The sequence below is a fragment of the Nycticebus coucang genome, chromosome 12 (assembly GCF_027406575.1).
Source record: "Nycticebus coucang isolate mNycCou1 chromosome 12, mNycCou1.pri, whole genome shotgun sequence".
Taxonomy (NCBI): domain Eukaryota; kingdom Metazoa; phylum Chordata; class Mammalia; order Primates; family Lorisidae; genus Nycticebus; species Nycticebus coucang.
The window spans coordinates 53,528,554-53,550,860 of record NC_069791.1 but is presented as its reverse complement, the minus strand read 5'-3'; the positions used below and the strand labels follow the sequence as shown (position 1 = coordinate 53,550,860).

The window sequence follows — 22,307 nt, the reverse complement described above, 5'->3', positions numbered from 1 at the left end:
CTTAGGGCCATGGTGTTTTATTAGGTCAAGCTAAGTCAAGAGACCATCTGAGTTATATATGCTTCTCCAGGCCCCAGGCGCAAAACTAGCCTAAGTTAAATACAACTTATTTGGCAGTCAATTAAGATCAGCTCATGTTCTCGTGCACCCTTTTGGATCACATTAAAGACAGATTCTTGGCTAGTCAGACAAGAGTCCTGGGGCTAAGCACCCACCCACACCAGCGACCCTCCCTTAGGGGCTTCCCCAAATCCCTCAGCCTCTCTGAAACCCAGCCTGTTCTGCAGGCACAGGGAAGCCCTGGGCGGACGTCAGGCGCCTGCCACCTCTGTCCTTTTGTCTTAGTAGTAAGTAACTGCCTTGAAGCCAGAATTGGGCTCCGGAAAGGGCGTGAGACATTCTGAAGAGCAAAATCGCTATTTCACCACAAGGGGGAACCCAAAGCCCGGACAGAGGAGACAACAAGCCTCCAGCCGCTAGCGCGTGGCTGCGTAGAAAGACTCCTTGGCCAGCGAGCCAAAGCTTGAAGGCCGAAACTAGCATCCCTGGAGTTACCCCTGAGGCCCTGCGGGGTCCTAAACAGTGCTGAGTCATTGGCATAATTTCAGAGTTGTGAGCAGAGCCCTGCAGAGGTATACAGGTGCCCATGGATGTCACAAAAATAATTACAGAATTGTGACCCATTCAGACAGAAAGAATAAGGAAAGGATCCAGCAGTCAGGACAAAAGGAAAAGGTACCAAGCGTGGCTGCAGCTTGAGTGGGGATTTGAGATTTTTCTAGGTATTGTACTGAGGGTGCAATTTGGACTAAGGAGGCAGGTTGCAAATCTAAACCTATCAAAAGGGCATGTTTAATGTGCAGTTAAAAACATTTAAGACAGGGCGGCGCCTGTGGCTCAGTGGGTAGGGCGCCGGCCCCATATACCGAGGGTGGCGGGTTCAAACCCGGCCCCGGCCAAACTGCAACCAAAAAATAGCCGGGCGTTGTGGCGGGCGCCTGTGGTCCCAGCTACTCGGGAGGCTGAGGCAGGAGAATCGCCTACGCCCAGGAGTTGGAGGTTGCTGTGAGCTGTGTGACGCCATAGCACTCTACCAAGGGCGATAAGGTGAGACTCTGTCTCTACAAAAAAAAAAAAAAAAACATTTAAGAGAACTTAGCATACTAAGTTGGGAAGACTCACCTAGATGTATGGGGCCCCAGGTAGGGCATCCTAGCCTCAAATCTCTTACAAAGAAATAAGTTCAGCCTTCCTGGATTGGTAATCACAGATCCCAGACATATGTTGTCCACTCGAGATAGTAAAACCGTTTCTCTAGGGCGGCGCCTGTGGCTCAGTCAGTAAGGCGCCGGCCCCATATACCGAGGGTGGCGAGTTCAAACCCAGCCCCGGCTGAACTGCAACCAAAAAATAGCCGGGCGTTGTAGCGGGTGCCTGTATTCCCAGCTACTCGGGAGGCTGAGGCAAGAGAATCGCTTAAGCCCAGGAGTTGGAGGTTGCTGTGAGCTGTGTGAGGCCACGGCACTCTACCGAGGCCATAAAGTGAGACTCTGTCTCTACAAAAAAAAAAAACGTTTCTCTAGGACAGATATCCTTTTAACTCCAGAAAGGTTTGGAATTAACCTTTGTGATGGCTTGGTACTGACTCAACTTAGCTAAAACGAAACTATATTTTTTTGGAAACTAATCTCTGTATGGTTCTGGATGATGGTTGGCTACAAATAAAACATATGCAAGCTTTGGAAGGTGGAAAAGCAGAGTGGAAGCAGCAGCCATTATGTTCTGTTGGCCAGCGTGGGGTGCCAGGCGCTGCAACTCACACGCACTGTCCTGGTCTGCGGGCTCACTTCGTCTGCACTCACATGAGATTCAGACCTATGGCTCTCCCAGCTCCTGCATGTGTGCAGCTCCATGGCAAAGGGTGCTCTGTCCGGCTGCAGACGTCCAGCCCATCAGGACTGCAGGTGATGAGGCACAGACAAAGGGTCCAGTGGGTCTTTGCACTTCCCCCACTGCCAGAGTTCTTCTGCCTGACCTACAGTGGCCTCAGGTCACCACAGACCCACAGACCCAGAAGCAATGGCCTTGCATACCTCCTTCACTAGCTCCTGCAATTGCTAAGATCTAATCTCTAAAATAAGTCCCTTAATCCATATCATTCATACTGGTTTAGCCTCTTTCATAACCTTAATTGATAAAAATCACAAATGATGGCTAGGTGCTGTAGCTCACATCTGTGATTCCAGCATTTTGGGAGGCCAAGGCAGGAGGATCATTTGAGTACAAGACCAGCTGGGCAACTTAGCAACACCCTGTCTCCAACAGAAAAAGTCTTGGTCAGGGCAGTGGCACACCCCTATAATCCTAGCACTCTCTGGGAGGCCGAGGTGGGTGGATTGCTTGAGCTAAGGAATTCAAGATCAGCCTGAGCAAGAGCGAGACCTCTGTCTCTAAAAAAAGAAAATAGGCAGCACCCATGGCTCAGTGGGTAGGGTACCGGCCACATAGACTCAGGCTGGTGGGTTCGAACCTGGCCCTGGCCAGCTAAACAACAATGACAACTGCAACAACAACAATAAATAGCTGGGCGTCGTGGCGGGCACCTGTAGTCCCAGCTACCTGGGAGGCTGAGGCAAGATAATTGCTTAAGCCCAGGAGTTTGAAGTTGCTGTGAGCTATGATGCCATGGCACTGTACTGACGGCAACATAGTAAGACTCTGTCTCAAAATAAAAAAATATATAGCCAGGTATTGTGGTGGGTTCCTATAGTCCCAGCTACTTGGGAGGCTGGGGTAAGAGAATCACTTGAGCCCAAGAGTTTGAGGTTGCTGTGAGCTACGACCTCATGGCACTCTACTGAGGATGACAATGTGAAACTCTATCTCAAAATCAAAAAAAAAAAAAGTCTTAAAAACAAATCAAAAGAGATGAAGGAGATCAAACTCATGCTAAGTTTCAGATAAGTTTTAGTCATTAGAAAATCTGGGTGTATCTGTTACTTAAAGGTTTTGTAATGCTAAAAGAATTTGACATAGGAGCACTATAGAGGACACTCATTATCCTATTCAAAATGTTACTTGATTTCCAGTTAATGGTTCTAAGTTGAAGGGTGCAAAAGAATTATAATGTCTGAGGACAATTTAGATCCATTGTATTATTAGATTTCTTATTACATTTATTAGACTTAGAAAAAGTGTTTAAGGCTCGGTGCCTGTAGCTCAAGCGGCTAAGGTGCCAGCCACATACACCAGAGCTGGCGGATTCAAATCCAGCCTGGGCCTGCCAAATAACAATGACAACTACAACCAAAAAATAGCCAGGGGTAGTGGCAGGCGCCTGTGGTCCCAGCTACTTGAGAGGCTGAGGCAAGAGAATCGCTTAAGCACAAGAGTTGGAGGTTGCTGTGAGCTGTGACGTCATAGCACTCTACCCAGGGTGACAGCTTGAGGCTCTGTCTCAAAAAAAAAGAAAAAGACAAAGTGTTTAAGTATTTAGGAAGGTTTTTCTTAGGGCCAAAAGCCTGTCAAGTCATGCATCTAAGTACCTAAAAAGAAAACTAACTATATTAAATTCAGATATGCAATTTAAAATATTTAAGGGCATTCAGTAGACTATCTTTGCAATGGAATTGATTGCTAATGGAGTTTAGATTGTTCAATTTTAGTTAACCACGTTTTAATTTTAACAAGTGAGGATGATTGTCTTTGTTTTACTATATTATAAATAGTAAAATGAAATGTGTAGATTGAAATTAAAGAAAAACAAAAAGGAAGATTTTCAAATTTGTATGGGGTTCATAATAAAATAACCAAATTTGTAATTTGAACTTTAAAAATATAAGGAATACTATATTTTAAAAGTCAATTATTTTAGGACAGTAATATACGTTTAAAATTCCAATAACCATACATAGGGGGACTCAGATATCAAAACACCCAAAACTGGCAGCACGCTGCCTTATTTTTTTTTTTTTTTTTTTTTGAGACAGAGCCTCAAGCTGTCACCCTAGATAGAGTACTATGGCATCACAGCTCACAGCAACCTCCAAATCCTGGGCTCAAGCAAGTCTCCTGCCTCCACCTCCCAAGTAGCTGGGACTATAGGTGCCCACCACAACGTCTGGCTATTTTTTGGTTGCAGCCGTCATTGTTGTTTGGCAGGCCTGGGCTGGATTCGAACCCGCCAGCTCAGGTGTATGTGGCTGGCGCCTTAGCTGTTTGAGCCACAGGCGCCGAGCCAGCACACTGCTTTTTTGCAGTTCTCCCTAGCCAACCTGTCCCATTCTTTTGACATGAAAATGTGACAGTTCTCCTGATCCTAGAAATGTCCACACTGTCCACCCTAAGTCTCCCACTGATTGCTCTGAGTACTAATAAAGGTGAGATTTGTTCCACACACCCACCATGTGCCTCCTCCTGCTGGATTTCCTCAGTTTTTCCATTCCACTTAGGAATCCAGAGTTCTCATACTGCCCTACCCTTGAGGAAGAATGAAAGAGGATAGTAACTGACTCATACTCCAGTGAGCATTTACTGGCACCCATTCTGTACCAGTCCCTGTGCAGGGGGTTCAACTAAGTTTCTAGATGTAATTGCTCCCATCCACCCCATGAGGTAAGCCCCAGCACCCCCAAGTTACATGGAAACAGACTGACAGAGCTTCAGCAACTGCCCCAGCTAGCAAAATGATCGAGTACAGAGATGGCTGTGGACATGGTCCAGGCAACACAGATTTACCCTGAATGGTCCTCTGCTCCTTTAGGTTTTCACCATCTCCTGATCCTGGGACTCCCTCCCCAGACTCCTCTGACCTCACCAGCCACCAGACCTGTAACTCTCAGCATTCTTTTACGGCCAAGATGTCCATCAAAGTAGGGAGCCTTGATTCTGGCCTGACTTGTGAGTAAAAGAAAAGACTACCACAGCCCTTGTCTTTTGGGGGTGGCTGTCCCTACAGGAGGTACCCCCAAAAACCCTGCAGGAGAGATAGGCCAGAGGAAGTTGTGAGAAATGGTGAGGGCTCTGCTGCCAGAGGAGTTGGGCTGGTTACTTAAGCTCTGAAATTGTTTCCATTGTAACTTGGGGGTGCTAGTGCTTGCTTCATTTTTGTGGTCCTCTCCTACTCTGCCAGTCCAGGGAGCCATCAGAAGCAAGAGTGTGGGGAAGATTAGTCAGAATAAAAGATTAGTTTCCTTTTATGTGTTACAGAGTCAAACTCTCCATCTATGACTTCAGATAAGTCACAGGAGCCCAGCAATGGCCCACACGGTGTCACAGCAACACACCCACACCCCAAACTCCACCTTCCAACTGTATGGAGCAAACAGCCTTCTTGAGCCATGTCAGCGTGGTGCATGAGCTATGAACAATTTGAAAATGAAGTTATGAAAACACCTCCAAAAAGAATCAGAATTTGCAAATAAATTTAGCAGAGAAAGTGCAAGACTTATACACTGAAAACTACAAGTCAGGTTGAAAGGCATTAAAGAAATCCTAAATAAAGGGGAAAAACTTCATGTTCATGGAATAAAGGACCTAATATTATTAAGACGGCAAAGCTCTCCAATTTCATCTATATATCCAATGCAATCCCCATCAAAAATTCAGCTGCCTGGTTTTTTTTTTTTTCTTTTTTGCAGAAATGGGAAAGCTAATCATAAAATCCATATGGAAATGCAACGATACAGAATAGCTAAAATAATCTAGTAAAAGAAGTTTAGGCCCAACATGGTGGCTCATGCCTTTAAACCTAACACTCCAGGAGGCCCAGGCAGGAAGATCCCTTGAGCTCAGAAGGTCAAGACCAGCCTGAGCAAGAGTGAGACCCTATCTCTATAAAAATAAAAAGTTAGCTGGGAGTTGTAGTGGGCATCTGTAGTCTCAGCTACTCGGGAGACTGAGGCAGGAGGATCGAGCCCAGAAGTTTGAGATTGCTGTGAGTTAGGCTGATGCCACACCACTCTAGCCTAGGCAACAGAGTTAGACCTGGTCTCAAAATAAAAGAAAAAGAAGATTAAAGTTAGAGTGTTCACACTTCCCTTTTTCAAACTTTCCGAAAAGTTACAGTAATCAAACTGGGGGTACTGACCTAAAGATGGACATACAGACCAATGAGCCAGAATTGAGAATCCAGAAATCAATCCATATTGATTTATTTACGGTCAATTGATTTCAGTAAGGGTGCCAAGACCACTGAATGTGAGAAGAATCGTCTTTTCAAAAAGTGGTGTTGGGGGCTGGAAACAGTGGCTTAGGCCTATAGGTCAGTTGCTGTGGAAAACTGTCAGTTCCTTGCCTAGTCTAACACAGAGTTATCACATAACCCAGCAACTCTACTAGTAGGTATATATCCAAGAGAATTCAAAAAATGTTCGCATAAAAACTCATACATGGCTCAGCACCTGTAGCTCAGTGGTTAGGGCGCTGGCCACATATACCAAAGCTGGCAGGTTCGAACCCGGCCCAGCCCTATTAAACAATGACAACTGCAACAAAAAATAGCCGGGGTGTTGTAGCTGGTGCCTGTAGTCCCAGCTACTTGGGAGGCTGAGGCATGAGAATTGCTTAAGCCCAAGAGTTTGAGGTTGCTGTAAGCTGTGGCGCCACAGTATTCTAACAAGGGCGACATAGTGAGACTCTGTAAAAAAAAAAAAAAACAACCTCATACATCAATTTTTTTTTTTTAACTTTGAGACAGAGTCTCATTCTGTTACCCAGGCTAGAGTGCTGTGGTGTCAGCCTACCTCACACCAACCTCAAACTCTTGGGTTCAAGCGATCTTCCTACCTCAGCCTCCCAAGTAGCTGGAAATACAGGTGTCTGCCACAATGCCTGACTAATTTTTTCTATTTTTAGTAGAGACAGGTTCTCACTCTTTCTCAGGCTGGACTTGAACCCCTGAACACAAGGGATCCTCCTGCCTTAGCCTCCTGAAGTGCTAGGATTACATGCATAAGCCACCACACTGGCCCCATGAACGTCAATAGTAGTATTATTCATGATAGTCCAAAAGTGGAAATAACACAAATGTCCAAGAACTGGTGAATAGATGAACAAAATGAGGTATATATCCAGGCCTCTGGGAGGCCAAAGCAGGAGGATCCTTTGTACACAGGAGTTTGAGATCAGCCTGAGCAATAATGAGACGCCATCTTTACTAAGAAAAGAAAAATTAACTGCATGTTGTGACAGGTGCCTGTAGTCCCAGATACTTGGGAGACTTAGGAGAATCTCTTGAACCCAGGAATTTGAGGTTGCTATGAGCTAGGCTAACACCATGGCACTCTATCCTGGAACAATTGAAGTGAGACTCTGTCACAAATGAACAAACAAAAAAGAAGGTATATATGGAATATTATTCAACCACAAAAGGAATGAAGTATTTACATGTGCTCCAGTATAGATGACTCTTGAAGACCTTATGATAAGTCAAAGAAGCCAGACACACATGGTCCTGTATTGTATGATTCTATTCACATGAAATGTTACCAATAGGCAAATCTATAGAGACAGAAGATAGATTAGTAGTTGCCAGGGGATAGGGTAGGAGAGAATTAGGAGTGATTATAAATGAATAGCAGGTTTCTTCTAGGGGAGATGGAAAGATTCTGGAATTAGATAATGGTGATATTTGCACATCTTTGTGAATACACTAAAAACAACTGAATTGTACCTATTTAAATGATTTAAATGATTCATTTCATCTTAATAAAAAGTCAACATGCACCAAGGAGTCCTTCAGTCTGAGCTGGATGTCAATGTAGTCTTAAGGTCACCCAAGTCCCAACTGCCATGTGACAAGTAAGGTAAGGGGAACACTCTCCTAGCTGGCTAAATCCCTCTGTGGTTTATGAGGGTGGGGGCAAGAGAGACCTCCCAGCCACAAGGAGGCTCTTCTCAGCCCCAGGGCAGATGGCATCCACGTGAAGGGATCCATGTGTTTGGTAAAGGCCCTGCAGGTTGGGTCAGCAGCACAGATGTTGTAGGGAAGAGCCAAGGGTGGACTTCAAAATACTGGTGGTAACACAGAATAAAAACATGTTAAGTCACAGAAAAGGAGATACAAACAGCTAATAATCATGGAAAGATGGTTAGCCTACTAGTAATCAGAAAAATGCACACTCAAACAAGATGGCATTTTTCTCCAATTAGATTGTCAAAAATGGTCTGTATGAAAGTTTGGCAGGATGTGAGGAAATCTATGCTCTCATTCTTCTGCTGGTGGGAGTGTGAACTGGTAGAGCCAAATTAGAGGGCAACTCGCCAGTACCTATTAAAGTGAAAAATATGCATTCGCTATGACTCAGCAATTCCACAGAGTTTATTCTAGAGAGACATTCTTACATGTACATGTATAAGATGCTCATGCAACACCATTTGCAATAGTGAAATGCTGAGAACAGCTTAAGTATTCATGAATAGAGAATGGCTAAAAACCCTCTGTACATCCATTCTTAACAAAATGAGAAGTCCTTATGTGTAAAATGAAACAATCGCTAAGACATTATTGGGTTAAAGCAAAAAGCAAATTCTAGAAAAATACATACTGTATATCATTTAAAAGAAACAAAACAAAACAAAATTATGAATGCGGTGGGGCCTGTGAAAAATTCTGCCTGGCAGGCTGAGACAATAGGCCAATTAACAGTCTTTCTTTGGCCAGCATGTGGCTCATCGGTAATCCTAGCACCCTGAGAGTCCCAGATGGGAAGATCACTTGAAGCACTCTAGCCTGGGGCAACAGAATGAATGTTTGTCTGTTTGAGTGAGACAGAGTCTCACTTTTTTGCTCCAAGTAGAATGCTATAGTGTCATAGCTTATAGCAACCTCAAATTCCTGGGGTCAAGTGATCCTCTTGCCTCAGCCTCCTAGGAGTAGCTAGGACAGGTGCTCGCCACAACCCCGACTACTTTTTTTTTAGAGACGGGATCTTGCTCTTGCTCAGGCTAGTCTCCAACTCCTGAGCGCAAACAATCCACCCACCTCAGCCTCCCAGAGTGCCAGGGTTATAGCCCTGAGCCTCTGACCCGTCCAAGAGATTTTTTTTTTAATCTGGAAGAAGATGGACTTTATTTTATTTTATTTATTTTTATTTTGAGATAGAGTCTCAAGCTGTCACCCTAGGTAGGGTGCCGTGGAATCACAGCTCACAGCAATCTCAAACTCTTGAGCTTAAGCAATTCTCTTGACTCAGCCTCCCAAGCAGCTGGGACTACAGGCACCCGCCACAATTACCAGCTATTTTTTGGTTGTAGTTGCCATTGTTCTTTGGCAGGTCGAGGCTGGATTCGAACCCACCAGCTTCAATGTTTGTGGCTGGTGCCCTAGCCGCTGAGCTACAGGTGCTGGCCAAGAAGATGGAGTTTAAAAAGCAACACAAGAAGGACATGGAACTGCCAGACTTGGGCTGCTTCATTTCCCAGAGACAACTTTTTAGTGAGCAGAGAGAACCAACGTGTGATTTGTTCCTTAGGCTTTGTTTCTTGCTTTGCGTTAGGAGAATAATTGCACCCTTGTATAAGATTTTCTGTAGAGGATAGAGGTGACTTGCTATGTCCCAAATAAGAAAGGAAATCAGCTGTCATAGCTGTTGGTCATCTCAGGTATAAAAGAAAGAGGCAAGCCATTTACTAGGGAGAAGTAGTGTCCAGATGTTTTACCTGAGTCACTTCCTCCTCTTCTCCTAAAACAGGGGTCTTCTTAGCTCAGAAAATTTCAAGCTGAGGAATCCCCAGCAACAGAGGGGCTAAGAAATCAGAGTGAGAGATATTTGATTATTGCCACATAATATGTTAGGTAGAAAATAAGAGGGACTTTACTAGAAAAATCTATGTGGTTTTTTGCTGATCAAGGTCTATCTCTGAGGGTTCTGACTTTTCATTCCCCTCCTATATAAAAGGAACCTGTTGGCTGGGTGTATGGGCTCAGACCTATAATCCTAGCACTGTGGGAGGCCTAGGTGTGTGGATTGCCTGAGCTCAGGAGTGAGAACAGCCTAAGCAAGAGTGTGACCCCCATCTCTACTAAAAGTAGAAAAACTATGGCTTGGCGCCCGTAGCTCAGTGAGTAGGGTGCCAGCCACATACACGGAAGCTGGCGGGTTCGAACCCAGCCAGGGCCTGCTAAACAACTATGACAACTGCAACCAAAAAATAGCTGGGCATTGTGGCGGGCACCTATAGTCCCAGCTACTCAGGGGGCTGAGGCAAGAGGATCTGAGCCATGGCACTCCACCTAGGGCTACACAGTGAGACTCTGTCTCAAAAAAAAAAACTAGCCAGGCATTGTGGCAGGCACCTGTAGTCGCAGCTACTCAGGAGGCGGAAGCAAAAGGATCACTTGAGCCCAAGAGTTTGAAGTTGCTGTGAGCTATGACACCATGGCACTCTACCAAGGGACAACTCTCTCTGATGAGTTGAATATGGCCAGGCGCGGTGGCTTACTCCTATAATCCTAGCACTTGAGAGGCCTAGGCGGGTGGATCACATGAGCTCACAAGTTCAAAACTAGTCTGAGCCAGAGTGAGACCCCATCTCTAAAGATAATCAGGCACTGTGGTGGGCACCTGTGGTCCCAGCCACTCGGGAGCCTGAGGCAAGAGAATTGCTTGCACCCAAAAGTTTGAGGTTGCTGTGAGCTATGACGCCATGCCCTCCCTTTTCTTTCTATCTCCACCATCTATGTGTGTCCCCCCTCAACAACAACTTTGGTTGGTTTTGCCTGTTTTTAAATTTCATACATACAGAATCTTCTCCGTGTGATTTTCTGTGGCTTCCTTCTGTGGACTTTCTCAATATCACTTACATTATGTTTTTTCATTTTTTTACTTACCCATTTTTATTGTGCTTTAACAGATATAAAAGTTACCACCTTGGCTGGGCAGAGTGGGTCACAACTGTAATCCCAGCACTTCGGCTGGCCAAGGCAGGAGGATCTTTTGAGCTCAAGAGTTCGAGACCAGCCTGACCAAGAGTGAGGCCCTGTCTCTACTAAAAATAGAAGAATTAGCCAGGCATGGTGGCAGACACCTGTAGTCCCAGCTACTCAGGAGGCTGAGAGAGGAGGATCACTTAAACCCAGGAGTTTGAGGTTGCTGTGAGCTAGGCCGAGGACATGGCACTCGAGCCTGGGAGGCAGAGGAAATCTCTGTCTCAAAAACAAAAAAAAATTTACCATTTCAAGTGTACAATTCAGTGGCATTAAGCACATTCAAGTTGTTATGCAATATTATGCTTTTGATATTCATCCAAATTAGCGTATGGGGCTATGGGTAGGTTACCCTTTTCATTCCGCTAAAGCAGTGGTTCTCAACCTTCCTAATGCCTCGAACCTTTAATACAGTCCAAAGGGGTTGCGACCCACAGGTTGAGAACTGCTGCTCTAAAGGATTCCATTGTGTGAATATTCCACTGGGTGAATGATACTACAATTTATTATTCAATCTACTGTTCTTTTATTTCTTTATCTTTTGCTATTACACACATTAGCATGTGGACATTTTTGTACATATTTCCTGGGGCACATGCACAAGGCTTCTTAGTACATCTACCTAGTGATGGAATTGATGGATTGATTCTACTGGGTTAATTTTCTTGATGATAATATAAATGTATTACTTATATAATTAAATTTCAATTAAAAAACAAAAGTGGGTGGCGCCTGTGGCTCAGTGAGCAGGGCGCCGGCCCCATATACCGAGGGTGGCAAGTTCAAACCCAGCCCCCGCCAAACTGCAACAAAAAAATAGCCGGGCGTTGTGGCGGGCGCCTGTAGTCCCAGCTACTTGGGAGGCTGAGGCAGGAGAATCGCCTAAGCCCAGGAGTTGGAGGTTGCTGTGAGCTGTGTGACGCCACGGCACTCTACCGAGGGCAATAAAGTGAAACTCTGTCTCTACAAAAAAAAAAAAAAAAAAAAAGTAGAGAAAGAAGGCGGGATTGTCAAGTGTAAAGTCAGTTTAACACACGTGTGGAGCACTTGAGAAGTGTCTTCTCTGGGAATGCTTGTCCTCAGGAGATTGGGATTCAGGAGATCTGGGTTCTCTCCCAACTCTGTCACAAAGAGTGAGTTATTTAGCTTCCTCATCCCATGGTTCTGAGGGTCAAAGGTCAGAGACATTCCTTCCAGCTCTGCTAATTTGGGGTCCTGAGCTGGCTGGAGGAGTAAAACAAAAGCTCACCACAGTAGTTCTATCTAGAAGCCAAAAGAAACAGGTCTGAGAAGAAAGAACTCTGTCTCTCCAGGATCCAAAAATTGACAAAAGACAATTTCTAGGCCTCACCCTAGTAAGCCAGTAGTAGTGGTACAGTGGCACTTGTTTGGCAGCTGGCTCTCTGGGGTGAGAAGCCCTTGATTTGCTCATTCATCTGGTTGTAAATATCCCTACCATGGCCAATTGGCCCATTTGCCAATTTGAAGCTACCAGCTCAACAAAGTCCCTGAGAACTTAACACTCTGGTTTTGGTTAGGTAGTACCAGCTGGGTCCAGCACACCACTACGAAGTGAACTGGCCCTAAGAGCAAAGACTCAGATGAAATGCCCATAAGCCAGAAGGGGAAATAAAGGCATCAAGTTACTTATAGGACTCACAGTGCCTTAAAGAGAGTCAGGAGAAATTAGGGTGTGACCTTCCTCACTACTGTAGGGAATAGCTGCGTACCATCTACTTCCATCTGATCAGCAAGAGGAATGGCTCAGAAAAACAGCAAGTAGGCCAGGTGTGTTGGCTCACACCTGTAATCCTAGCACTCTGTGAGGCTGAGGTTGATGGATCTCCTGAGTTCAGGAGTTCGAGACTAGCCTGAGTAAGAGTGAGATCCCATCTCTACTAAAAAATAGAAAAACTAGCTAGGAATTGTGGCAGACACCTGTAGGCACCCAGCTACTCAGGAGGCTGAGGCAGAGGGATCACTTTAGTCCAAGAGTTTGGGGTTGTTGTGCCACAGAACTCTACCCAGGGTGATGGAGTGAGACTCTGTCACAAGGAAGGATAGAAGGAAGGAAGGAGGGAGGGAAGAAAGTAGGAAATGCCAAGGGCCCAGAGCCCATTGTGAAGGAGAAACATCCCCCATCCCCTTGCAAAATCACCTCTGGGTATGAATAATACATATAGAGCAGACACAGTGACCCCGCACTGCTTGTTCAATTTTGTGGGTTGTTCTGGCTTTTTCACACTCCATTGGTTTTGTTCCCAGGTTAATTGGCTGTTCTTTGAATCCTATTTCTTGGGACTTGCAGCCTCAAAGAACAAGGAAGAAAGAGAAGGAATGTACATTTATTGAGCATCCAAACAAAGCCAAGCATTTCATTTACATTGTTATGCTTACGTAACAATCCTGCATGGTCCGTGATGTTAGCCCTAGGTAGATGAAGGCTCAATTCACAGAGATCTCAGAGCGTGCTAGAGCTGAGCCAGCACTGGCAGAGAGATGCATCTGGCCTGACCCTCTGTCTGGCTCTAAAAGTCAGGGTCTCTCCACCTACCCCAGGAGTGTCCTGTCTCAATAGGCTCAGCGCCCCTGGGCCACCCCTCATTTCCAGGTCTAGACTGCTCCCTTGACAGACACTGTTGTCCCCATGGTTCCTCCCTTGTGTTATCTGATAATATCCTTTTACTGGTCTTGCCCTTCCCTGGCTACAAAGACTGACAAAAAAACCTCAAAACACTCAAATCTTACACATATCAATTTACACATGTGATTTCAGAAATAAGCTTTACGTTAAACCAAGATTCTCTAAACCATATGTCATAGAAAATCATGAGCACTGACAACCCCGCAAAAAGAGAGCACGCGGGGAGGAGGGCACCACAACCCCACCACCACCACCACAAAAACGACTTCCAACTCCTCAACAAACACCTTGAGATGCTGCAAGACCTTCTTCTACAGAAGGAGTTACGCTCTCCACAAAGTCAGGGAGCAGAAAGGCGGGGAGAATGGAGGTTGCTGGAGGGCAGGCATGAGCAGCTGGCAAGGAGCCATCAGTCTCAGTCAAAGGCTGAGGTGCTAATGCCACTTGGGTCCAGAAGAGAAGACCTTGGGCTCCGCTGTACAGGAAATTGAAAACAAATTGTAAAAGATATGCTGCAACAAAAAGCTAGAAACCTTATGGGAAACCTAGAAAAACCCATTCCCCGATATAGTGCCCCAGCAAGGAAGTTTGCCTGTCTCTGTCAGCTTTCTAGGTGGAGAAAAAACTATCTTGAAGATTTGGGCCGGATGTAGTGGGAGGTAGAGGCATGAAGATGGATTGAGGGCAGGAATTCGTGACCAGCCTGAGCAAGAGCAAAAAATAGAAAAATTAGCCTAGCGTGGTTGTGTGTCCCTGTATGTAGTCCAAGGTCCAAGCTACTCGGAAGGCTGAGGCAGGAGGATCACCCGAGCCAAGGAGTGTGAGGCTGTAGTGAGCTGTGATGATGCCTCAGCACCCCAGCCTGAGCAACAGAACAACACCCCTTGTCTTAAAAAAACGCAAATAACTGGAGAAAAAAAGAAAAGTTCTGCCACATCTAACGGTCTTCTGTTTATAACTGCTTTGGAGGAAAATTCAAGCAGGTCTTGTGTCCCCAATTTTTTTTTTTTCAGGATGAATTCTTTTTTTATTATTATTAAATCATAGCTGTGTACATTAATGCGATCATGGGGCACCATACACTGGTTTTATAGACCATTTGACATATTTTCATCACACTGGTTAACATAGCCTTCCTGGCATTTTCTTAGTTATTGTGTTAAGATATTTATATTCTACATATGAATTTTTCATATGAAAGCCATAAATTAGTTTCATAGTAGGGCTGAGTACATTGGGTACTTTTTCTTCCATTCTTGAGCGACTTTACTAAGAAGAATATGTTCCAGCTCCATCCATGTAAACATGAAAGAGGTAAAGTCTCCATCTTTCTTTAAGGCTGCATAATATTCGGTGGTGTACATGTGCCACTGTTTATTAATTGTGTCCCAAATTTTGAGCCCAAGGCAAGGTAGAAATGAGGAAAAAACAAGGAGACACAGAGGCGAGAACAAGACGTCAGGTGAGGATGAATCAGAACTGCTGGTGGCCATGAGAACACTTGCCCATGGAGTTTGGGCAAGTGGACGGCCCGCCCAGGACTTGCCCTGAATGGAAATTGAGAAATATCTTATCCAGATATTAAAGAGCAGGGTGACACCTCAGCTACAGTCACTGGTCCAGATGGAGTGTTGGTCAGGCCCTCTCAGAAACCATGAAAGTCTTCAAAAGAGGCACTGTCCACGGGCTTGTCTCGTGAAAGAAAAGCAGGGAGCCATTGAAAGAATACCATGTATCTCGGCCCCAGCCAGGCTGACCCTAAAGAAGAAAGTAGTGGAGGGAGATACTGAGAAATACGTAAGCAGGCTGCATTCCCAGGGCCTGTAGACAAAAGGAAGGGACCGTCCAGGGAGCCAGCCTAGGATGGGACGAGGCTCACCAAAAGCTGATGCAAAGAACATGGGAGGCAGGAGATGAGGTCATTCCACTTGGCCAGAAAAGAATGAGGTCCTGTGAGCTGGCTTTCCTCCTCTTAACCAAAGTCTGCTCTGCTCTGAGCCCCATGGACAAGTGACAAAGAGAAGAGGGAAGATGGGCTGCTGCACTCCATCCTGGGCCACACAGCAAGACCAACTCTCCTATGATAACCAAACAAATAAATAAATAAAAGATTAACGGTGATGAAATTTACCACAACCTGGGAATGGTTAGTGACAGAAAAGTCCTCAGGTCCCAACATTAGCACTTTCTGTGGAGGGGATTCAGAAACAACAGTTTCTACAAGTAGCTTCTCAAATTGCACCTAGACTGGCTTCCCGCTGGAGTGGACCCCTCTGAGGAAACTGCAGGGGAGCTGGGGAAAGACCAGAGGATGGAGAAAATGAAGAGAAAGGAAACTGAAGGGTGAGATAGAAAACAGATCTGACAGATCTGACAGGTGCAGCCATAGGGGTGTGACATTTATGAGTAGTGTGGAAACATCTGCAAAGCCCCTAAATGAAAACTTCCTGAGGACATGAGCCACCCAAAATGTCAGTCACTGGGGAAGGAGTGGGGGAGGCTGCTAACCCACTCGAGTTCCCAGGACTCAAAAAGGGAAAAGTCCTACTGTTTCCAATATCACCAAATCAGTCTCTCCAGAGCTGTGGAGAGACGAGACACAACCCACACAGGATGACCTTCTATTTTTTTATTATTATTTATTTATTTATTTTGAGACAGAGTCTCACTCTGTTGCCCCAGGGTGGAGTGCTGTGGTGTCATAACTCATATCAACCTCAAACTCCTGGGTTTGACTGATCCTCTTGCCTCAGCCTCCTAAGCACCTGGGACTACACGCGCCCACCACAACGCCCTGCTAGTTTTTCTGTTTTTAGTAGAGATGAGGTCTCGCTTTTGCTAAGGCTGGTCTCAAACTCCTGAGCTCAGGTGATCCACCCACCTCAGCCTCCCAGAGTGCTAGGATAAAAAATTCTGAATTCTAAAATTTACCTGACCCCAAAATTTCCAGATAAGACCTCAATTCTGGTTTCTGATTCTTCTTCCTCTTCTTCTTCTTCTTTTTTTTTGAGACAGAGTCATCTCACTTTGTCACCCTGGGTAGAATGCTGTGGCATCAAAGCTCACAGCAACCTCAAACTCTTGGACTCAGGTGATTCTCTTGCCTCAGCTTCCTGAGTAACTGGGACTACAGGCACCCGCCACAACACCCAGCTATTTCTTAGAGCCTGGGGTCTCACTCTTGTTCAGGCTGGTCTCAAACTTCTAAGCTCAGGCAATCCACCTGCCTGGGCCTCCCAGAGTACTAGGATTGCAGGCGTGAGCCACCATGCCCCATCCCACCCCCATTCTTCTTCTTAAACTGTTATCTCTAATATAACAAGCTTGGAGCTTGTAGCACAGTGGTTATGACACCTGCCACATACACCGAGGCTGGTGGGTTGAACACAGTCGGGGCCAGCTAAACAATGACAACTGTAACAAAAAAATAGCCAGGCTTTGTGGCAGGTGTCTATAGTTCCAGCTACTTTGGAGGCTGAGGCAAGAGAATCACTTAAGCCCAAGAGTTTGAGGTTGCTGTGAGCTGTGATGTCACAGCACTCTACTGAGGGCAACATAGTGAGACTCTGTCTCAAATAAATAAATAAAATAACAAAAACAACAAAAGATAAACTGTTTTCTCTGTCAAAGAAGGGTTGGAGGTATGGGAGAGAGGGGATACACGGCTTAGCTTGTAAATTGTGGACAGGGGTAACGTGGGCATCTTGTGCACAGGGGTGTGGAGAAGCGACGTGGGTAATGCGTGCGTCCCCCATCCTTTTTTCTTTTGTGAAAGAAGCAGGCAGAGATGGGTTACGAGCTTAATGAGTGGGAGAGAGGCAAAAGCAAAGGAGGCTGGTGTGCTGGAAGAGATGTCTTTGAAGGGCAGCAGATCTCTGACAATGTTTGCCCTTTAAAACTCTCCTCAGGATGCGGAAAGGGGGAGGAGGAAGGAGGTTGCAACTGTGAGAAAAAACAGCCACGATAGAACTTCGGCTGCCATCAAAGGTCTGCTTGCCCCTGAAGTAGAGGCACCGCCCAGCAGGTGCAAAGGAGAGGTGTTAGTGCCCCGGAAAGGGGCCAGGCGGCGACCCGAAGGCCAGAAAGGGTCCCTGAGCAGGAGCCATGGTGTGGCTGCCTCTCTGCTGGCTGTGCATTCTGGGGACCCTGGCAGGGCTCTCAGCTATCACAGCCTCCAATAGCTGTCCAGAGAGGCTCTACCAGGCACAGGCAGGATTGTGCTGCCAGATGTGTCAGCCAGGTGAGAGAGTGGGCTTGGCAGCGGCCAGCAGAGTTGAGGGAAGAGAGGCCTGGATTAAGGTAAAAGGGATCACCGGGTGAAACTGAGTTGAGCAGAGACAAATCCTGCCGCTGCCAGGACATGCCACCATGGAGATGGCAGAGAATCGGCCTTCCCTGGATATTGATCCTGGACCCTCTGCTCACAGGAACATTCCGAGTGAAGGACTGTGACCGGGATGGGAAAGCTGCTCAGTGTGATCCGTGTATACCAGGGACCTCCTTCTCTCCAGATCACCACACTCGGCCCCATTGTGAAAACTGTCGGCACTGTAACTCCGGTGAGATGGGCAAGGGTGTGTGGGAGGCGACACTGGACAAGCATTTGGAGCAGCAAGGAGGATGGGAGCTGGAACTTCAACCTTCTTCAAGGCTCACAGCAGTTGGAGCCAATACTGGGAAACAGGGTGCCCTGGGTAGGGCACGTATTACTGTGGGGAGAAATCTGTGTCCGGGAAGGGGATAAGCAGAATTTGAGGGTTGAGGAGAATGCCTCAATGAATAGGATCAAGACAATAAAAAGAGGGAAGTGGTTCTCGGACCCCAGATTTCAAACAAGCAACCCCCAACCAATAAACTGACTTTGTTTCCAGAGTGCACATTGTAGGTTTGCTATTTAGGACTTATCTTAGAATATATCTTCCTAAGGAAATAATAATACAGGGTGGCCATAAAGTTCATATAAAATTGCACACAAACTTTACGGCCACCCTGTATAAGCCTGTAGGTAACATTTTTTTTTTTTGCACAAAAGGCAGTTGGGCATATGAACAAAGGTGCTCTAGCAAGACACTTTTGAGAACTACTAATTGTAATTACTAAACTATTTACTTGTAAAAAGTGTTTGGTCTCACCAGGTCTTTTTGTTTTTTATTCTTTTTCTTTTTCTTTCACTAGGTCTTTTAATGTTGTATTTAAAACAAGTTTGCCATTGCAAGTCAGCCAAAGAACAACATCTTTAATACACCTGAGAAATATTCCTCAGTCCACTTAACTTAAAAATACCATTTTTAGGTGGCTCAGTAGGTAGAGAGACACCCACAGAGGCTGGTGGGATCAAACCTGGCCTGGGCCAGCTAAAACAACGACACCTGCAACAAAAAAATTGCCAGGTGTTGTAGTGGACACCTGCAGTCCCAGCTACTTGGGAGGCTGAGTCAAGAGAATCTCTTAAGCCCAAGAGTTGGAGGTTGCTGTGAGCTGTGATGCCATGGCACTCTGGAATGCCAAGGGTGACGTAGTAAGGCTCTGTCTCAAAACAAAAAAAAATTATGTATATAAATAATAGATACAATATATTATAATCTATATATAATTATATTATATATTGTATAATTATATAATATGACATATTATTGTTATACATTATATAATAATAAATTATATATATAATACATAATTATGGCCCTTCCTATTCTCTTTTAGCAGAGACCCTGATATTTAGCAGAGGCCCCTCACCACCACCGTCACTGTCCCAGGCTTCCATCACTCTCCCCTTCCAGATCCTTGTCCAGGCTGGCTCACAATTCTTTTTTTTTTTTTTGCCAGGGCTGGGTTTGTACCCGCCACCTCTGGCATATGGGATCGGTGCCCTACTCCTTGAGCCACAGGTGCCGCCCGCTGGCTCACAATTCTTGGGAAGCTACTAGAAAACAAATTCTCAGAGTCAGAATTCAAAGCATAGGGCCATAAGAATGAGAAGAAGGAATTCTTCCTCTTCCTGTCCTGGCAAAAGGCATGAGCAAAAAATTGTTAGAGTTGATAATGGTCTTTGGTGTATCCCTTTCTGCACCCCTCTTCCACCTGTCAGGGCTTCTAGGACTCCCTGGATCCCCTCAAGTGTGCTGCCATAAGCCCCACCATGCTCCTGGGCAAACCTGTCCCATATCCTGTGTTGCTGCCTTCCTCCAAACCACTGTGAGCCCAGCCCAGCCCGTGCTCCTAATACCACCTTCCTCATATAACTGATTTGCAGCCACCCAGCACCTGATCCCTATACCTGAGTAAAATTGATATTTTAAAGGCAAAGGACTCTGTATCAAGTAACTCCCTAGTAAAGATAAAGTCATACCAGGGATCATAGCAACACTACTCCTAATTGCTAAAAACTAGAAACTACCCAAATGCCTATTAATAGTAAAATGGATTCATAAACTGTAGTATATTCACACAATGGGATACTGTACAGCCATAGAATGAACAACCTGTGATTACGGTCAATAATATGGATGAAATCCACCTTGATTACAGTCAATAATATGGACTAAAAGAAACCAGGCAGAAGTGTGAATACATACGATGATTCCATCTAATTCCATCTCGATAGTACAACAATAGACAAAGATAATTTTTGGTGGTGGGAAGTAAAAAAAAGTGGATACTCTTGCAGGGAGAGGGGCTAGGAGGAAATATTGCTTATCATCTTCTGTTTCTTGATCTGGTGCCGGTTACACTTGTGAGTCCAATTTGTATGAATTCTCAAGCTTAACACTTATGACATGTGTACCTCTCTGTAAGTATATCACACTTCAATAAAAAGTTATTAAAGTATCAGTGAGTGCAAGAGAAAACCATGTAAGCTCTTTCTATTTTTCATAGTTTCTATTTCTGATTCCATGAATCTTCTGAACTGTCTTCTTTAATAACAATGATAATGGCAAAGGCACTGGCTGACAGTAGGGCACGGGGCAGTTGCCTGGGAGGGAGGGTATGGGAAGGGAAGCATGTCCCTAGTGGTGGGCCTGGGATAGGGTTTGGGGGATTGAGTATTAAACCTTGAAGGTCTCTGAAGGCCTGACAATCCTGTGCTCCTCTGGCGCCCCTCTTTCCCTAGGTCTTCTCATTCGAAACTGCACCATCACTGCCAATGCTGTGTGTGCCTGTCCCAATGGCTGGCAGTGCAGAGACCAAGAGTGCACCGAGTGTGATCCTCCTCCAGGCCCCTGGCTGACCACCTGGCCATCTCAGGCCCCGGACCCACACCCTCAACCCACCCACTTACCTTATGCCAAAAGTAAGTTCTAGGCAACCTTCTATCTAATCATTTAGGGTAGGAGAGACACCCCAGCCAGCACTCCCCACTACCACTCCCACCCCCAGATAAGGTCAGCCCTTTCTGCCTTTCCATCTCATCCAGCCTGCTCCAGCCTTCAGATCAGCATGCCTGGGGCTCCCTGCTGCTATTCCCTTCTGTCTCTGTTTTTCCAGAGAAGCCAGAGGCCAGGACTTCAGCTGACTTCAGGCAGCTGCCTGTCCCTGCTCTCTCCACCCACTGGCCACGTGAGTTTTCTCCCTAATCCCCACCCAAGAGAGAATGCACACAGAGATGCCAGGAGGGAAGCCAGCCAGAACGCTCCCAGGAGTAGGGGTGAGAAGAGGAGGGAAAAGCAGAGTCCAGCGATTAGGAGAGGACTTGGCCCAATGGTGGGGTGAAGAAGGTGGGGAAAAGGAGTGTGGCAAGGATAACAGGAGGTGGGGGCTGAGGGAGCCAGGGGCTAGACCCTCTCCTAAACCCCTTTGTGGCCCTTCCTGTCACAGCCCAGAGATCTCTGTGCAGCACAGCGTGTATCCGCATCTTTGTGATCCTCTCAGGAATGTTTCTTGCTTTCACCCTGGGTGGAGCCCTGTTCCTCCATCAACAAAGAAAATATGGATCAAGTAAGAGACAGTCCTGTGCTGGCACCACAGCCCAACTTCTCAGCCCTGCTGCTTGTTGCTGGGACGGTACCAAAAGCCCCCCAGCTCTGCCTTCACCAACGCTGGTCCTACCCTGGCCCCGTCCTAGCTGGTGCCCACCTGACGGCCCTCCCCCAAGTTTACCCTCTTCAGTTCATCTCTTTCTCCCTTCACTCCTTCCCCCTCTGCTGGCCAACACTCATCAGATTCTCCTCCTCCAGACAAAGGAGAAAGTCTAGAGGAGCCAGCAGAGCCTTGTCCGTACAGCTGCCCCAGGGAGGAAGAGGGTTGCACCATCCCCATTCAGGAGGATTACCGAAAACCAGAGCCTGCTTCCTGCCCCTGAGCCAGGTGCAGAGGCATCCTCACTGCTGTGGAGCCTGGACCCCGGTCTACCCCACCAGCCCTCCAGAGGCCGAGACCTGGCAGCCTCACCAGCAGTCCCGCCCTGTGGACAGACTTGACAGAGTGCCTTTTGGAGACTGACAGGGACAAGAACAAATAGGAATGAGGTGGAGGGTGGGAAGCAGGTTCCTGGGTGTGCACGTGTGTGTATGCTGCAGGAGGCCCTGGACTACCTGGGAAGCAGGAGTCCTGGGTGTGCACGTGTGTGTGTATGCTGCAGGAGGCCCTGGACTACCGTGTAAACACACTTCCTGCTACGAAAGCTCTACATGCTATTATTGCTGACCTATAGAATCAACAAAATAAAGTGACAGAGGACCATTCAGCAGCTTCATCTCTGAAATTCCAGTCTCTATCTCCCAGGTCAGGGATCCGAGT

At 46.2% G+C, this 22,307-nt stretch overlaps 2 protein-coding genes across 2 annotated transcripts in view; both read left to right on the top strand.

Annotated features, from left to right (window-relative positions):
• Positions 1-22,307, top strand: part of PLEKHG6 (pleckstrin homology and RhoGEF domain containing G6) — a 158,918-nt gene that overhangs the window by 102,392 nt on the left and 34,219 nt on the right. The gene's annotated exons all lie outside the window — the stretch shown is intronic.
• On the top strand, positions 17,582-21,885 carry CD27 (CD27 molecule). The gene is made up of 6 exons (XM_053557821.1): positions 17,582-17,811; positions 17,999-18,130; positions 20,683-20,862; positions 21,057-21,128; positions 21,387-21,506; positions 21,746-21,885. The coding sequence occupies exons 1-6, from the start codon at positions 17,676-17,678 to the stop codon at positions 21,868-21,870; spliced, it is 765 nt and encodes a 254-aa protein (XP_053413796.1). The 5' UTR covers positions 17,582-17,675; the 3' UTR covers positions 21,871-21,885.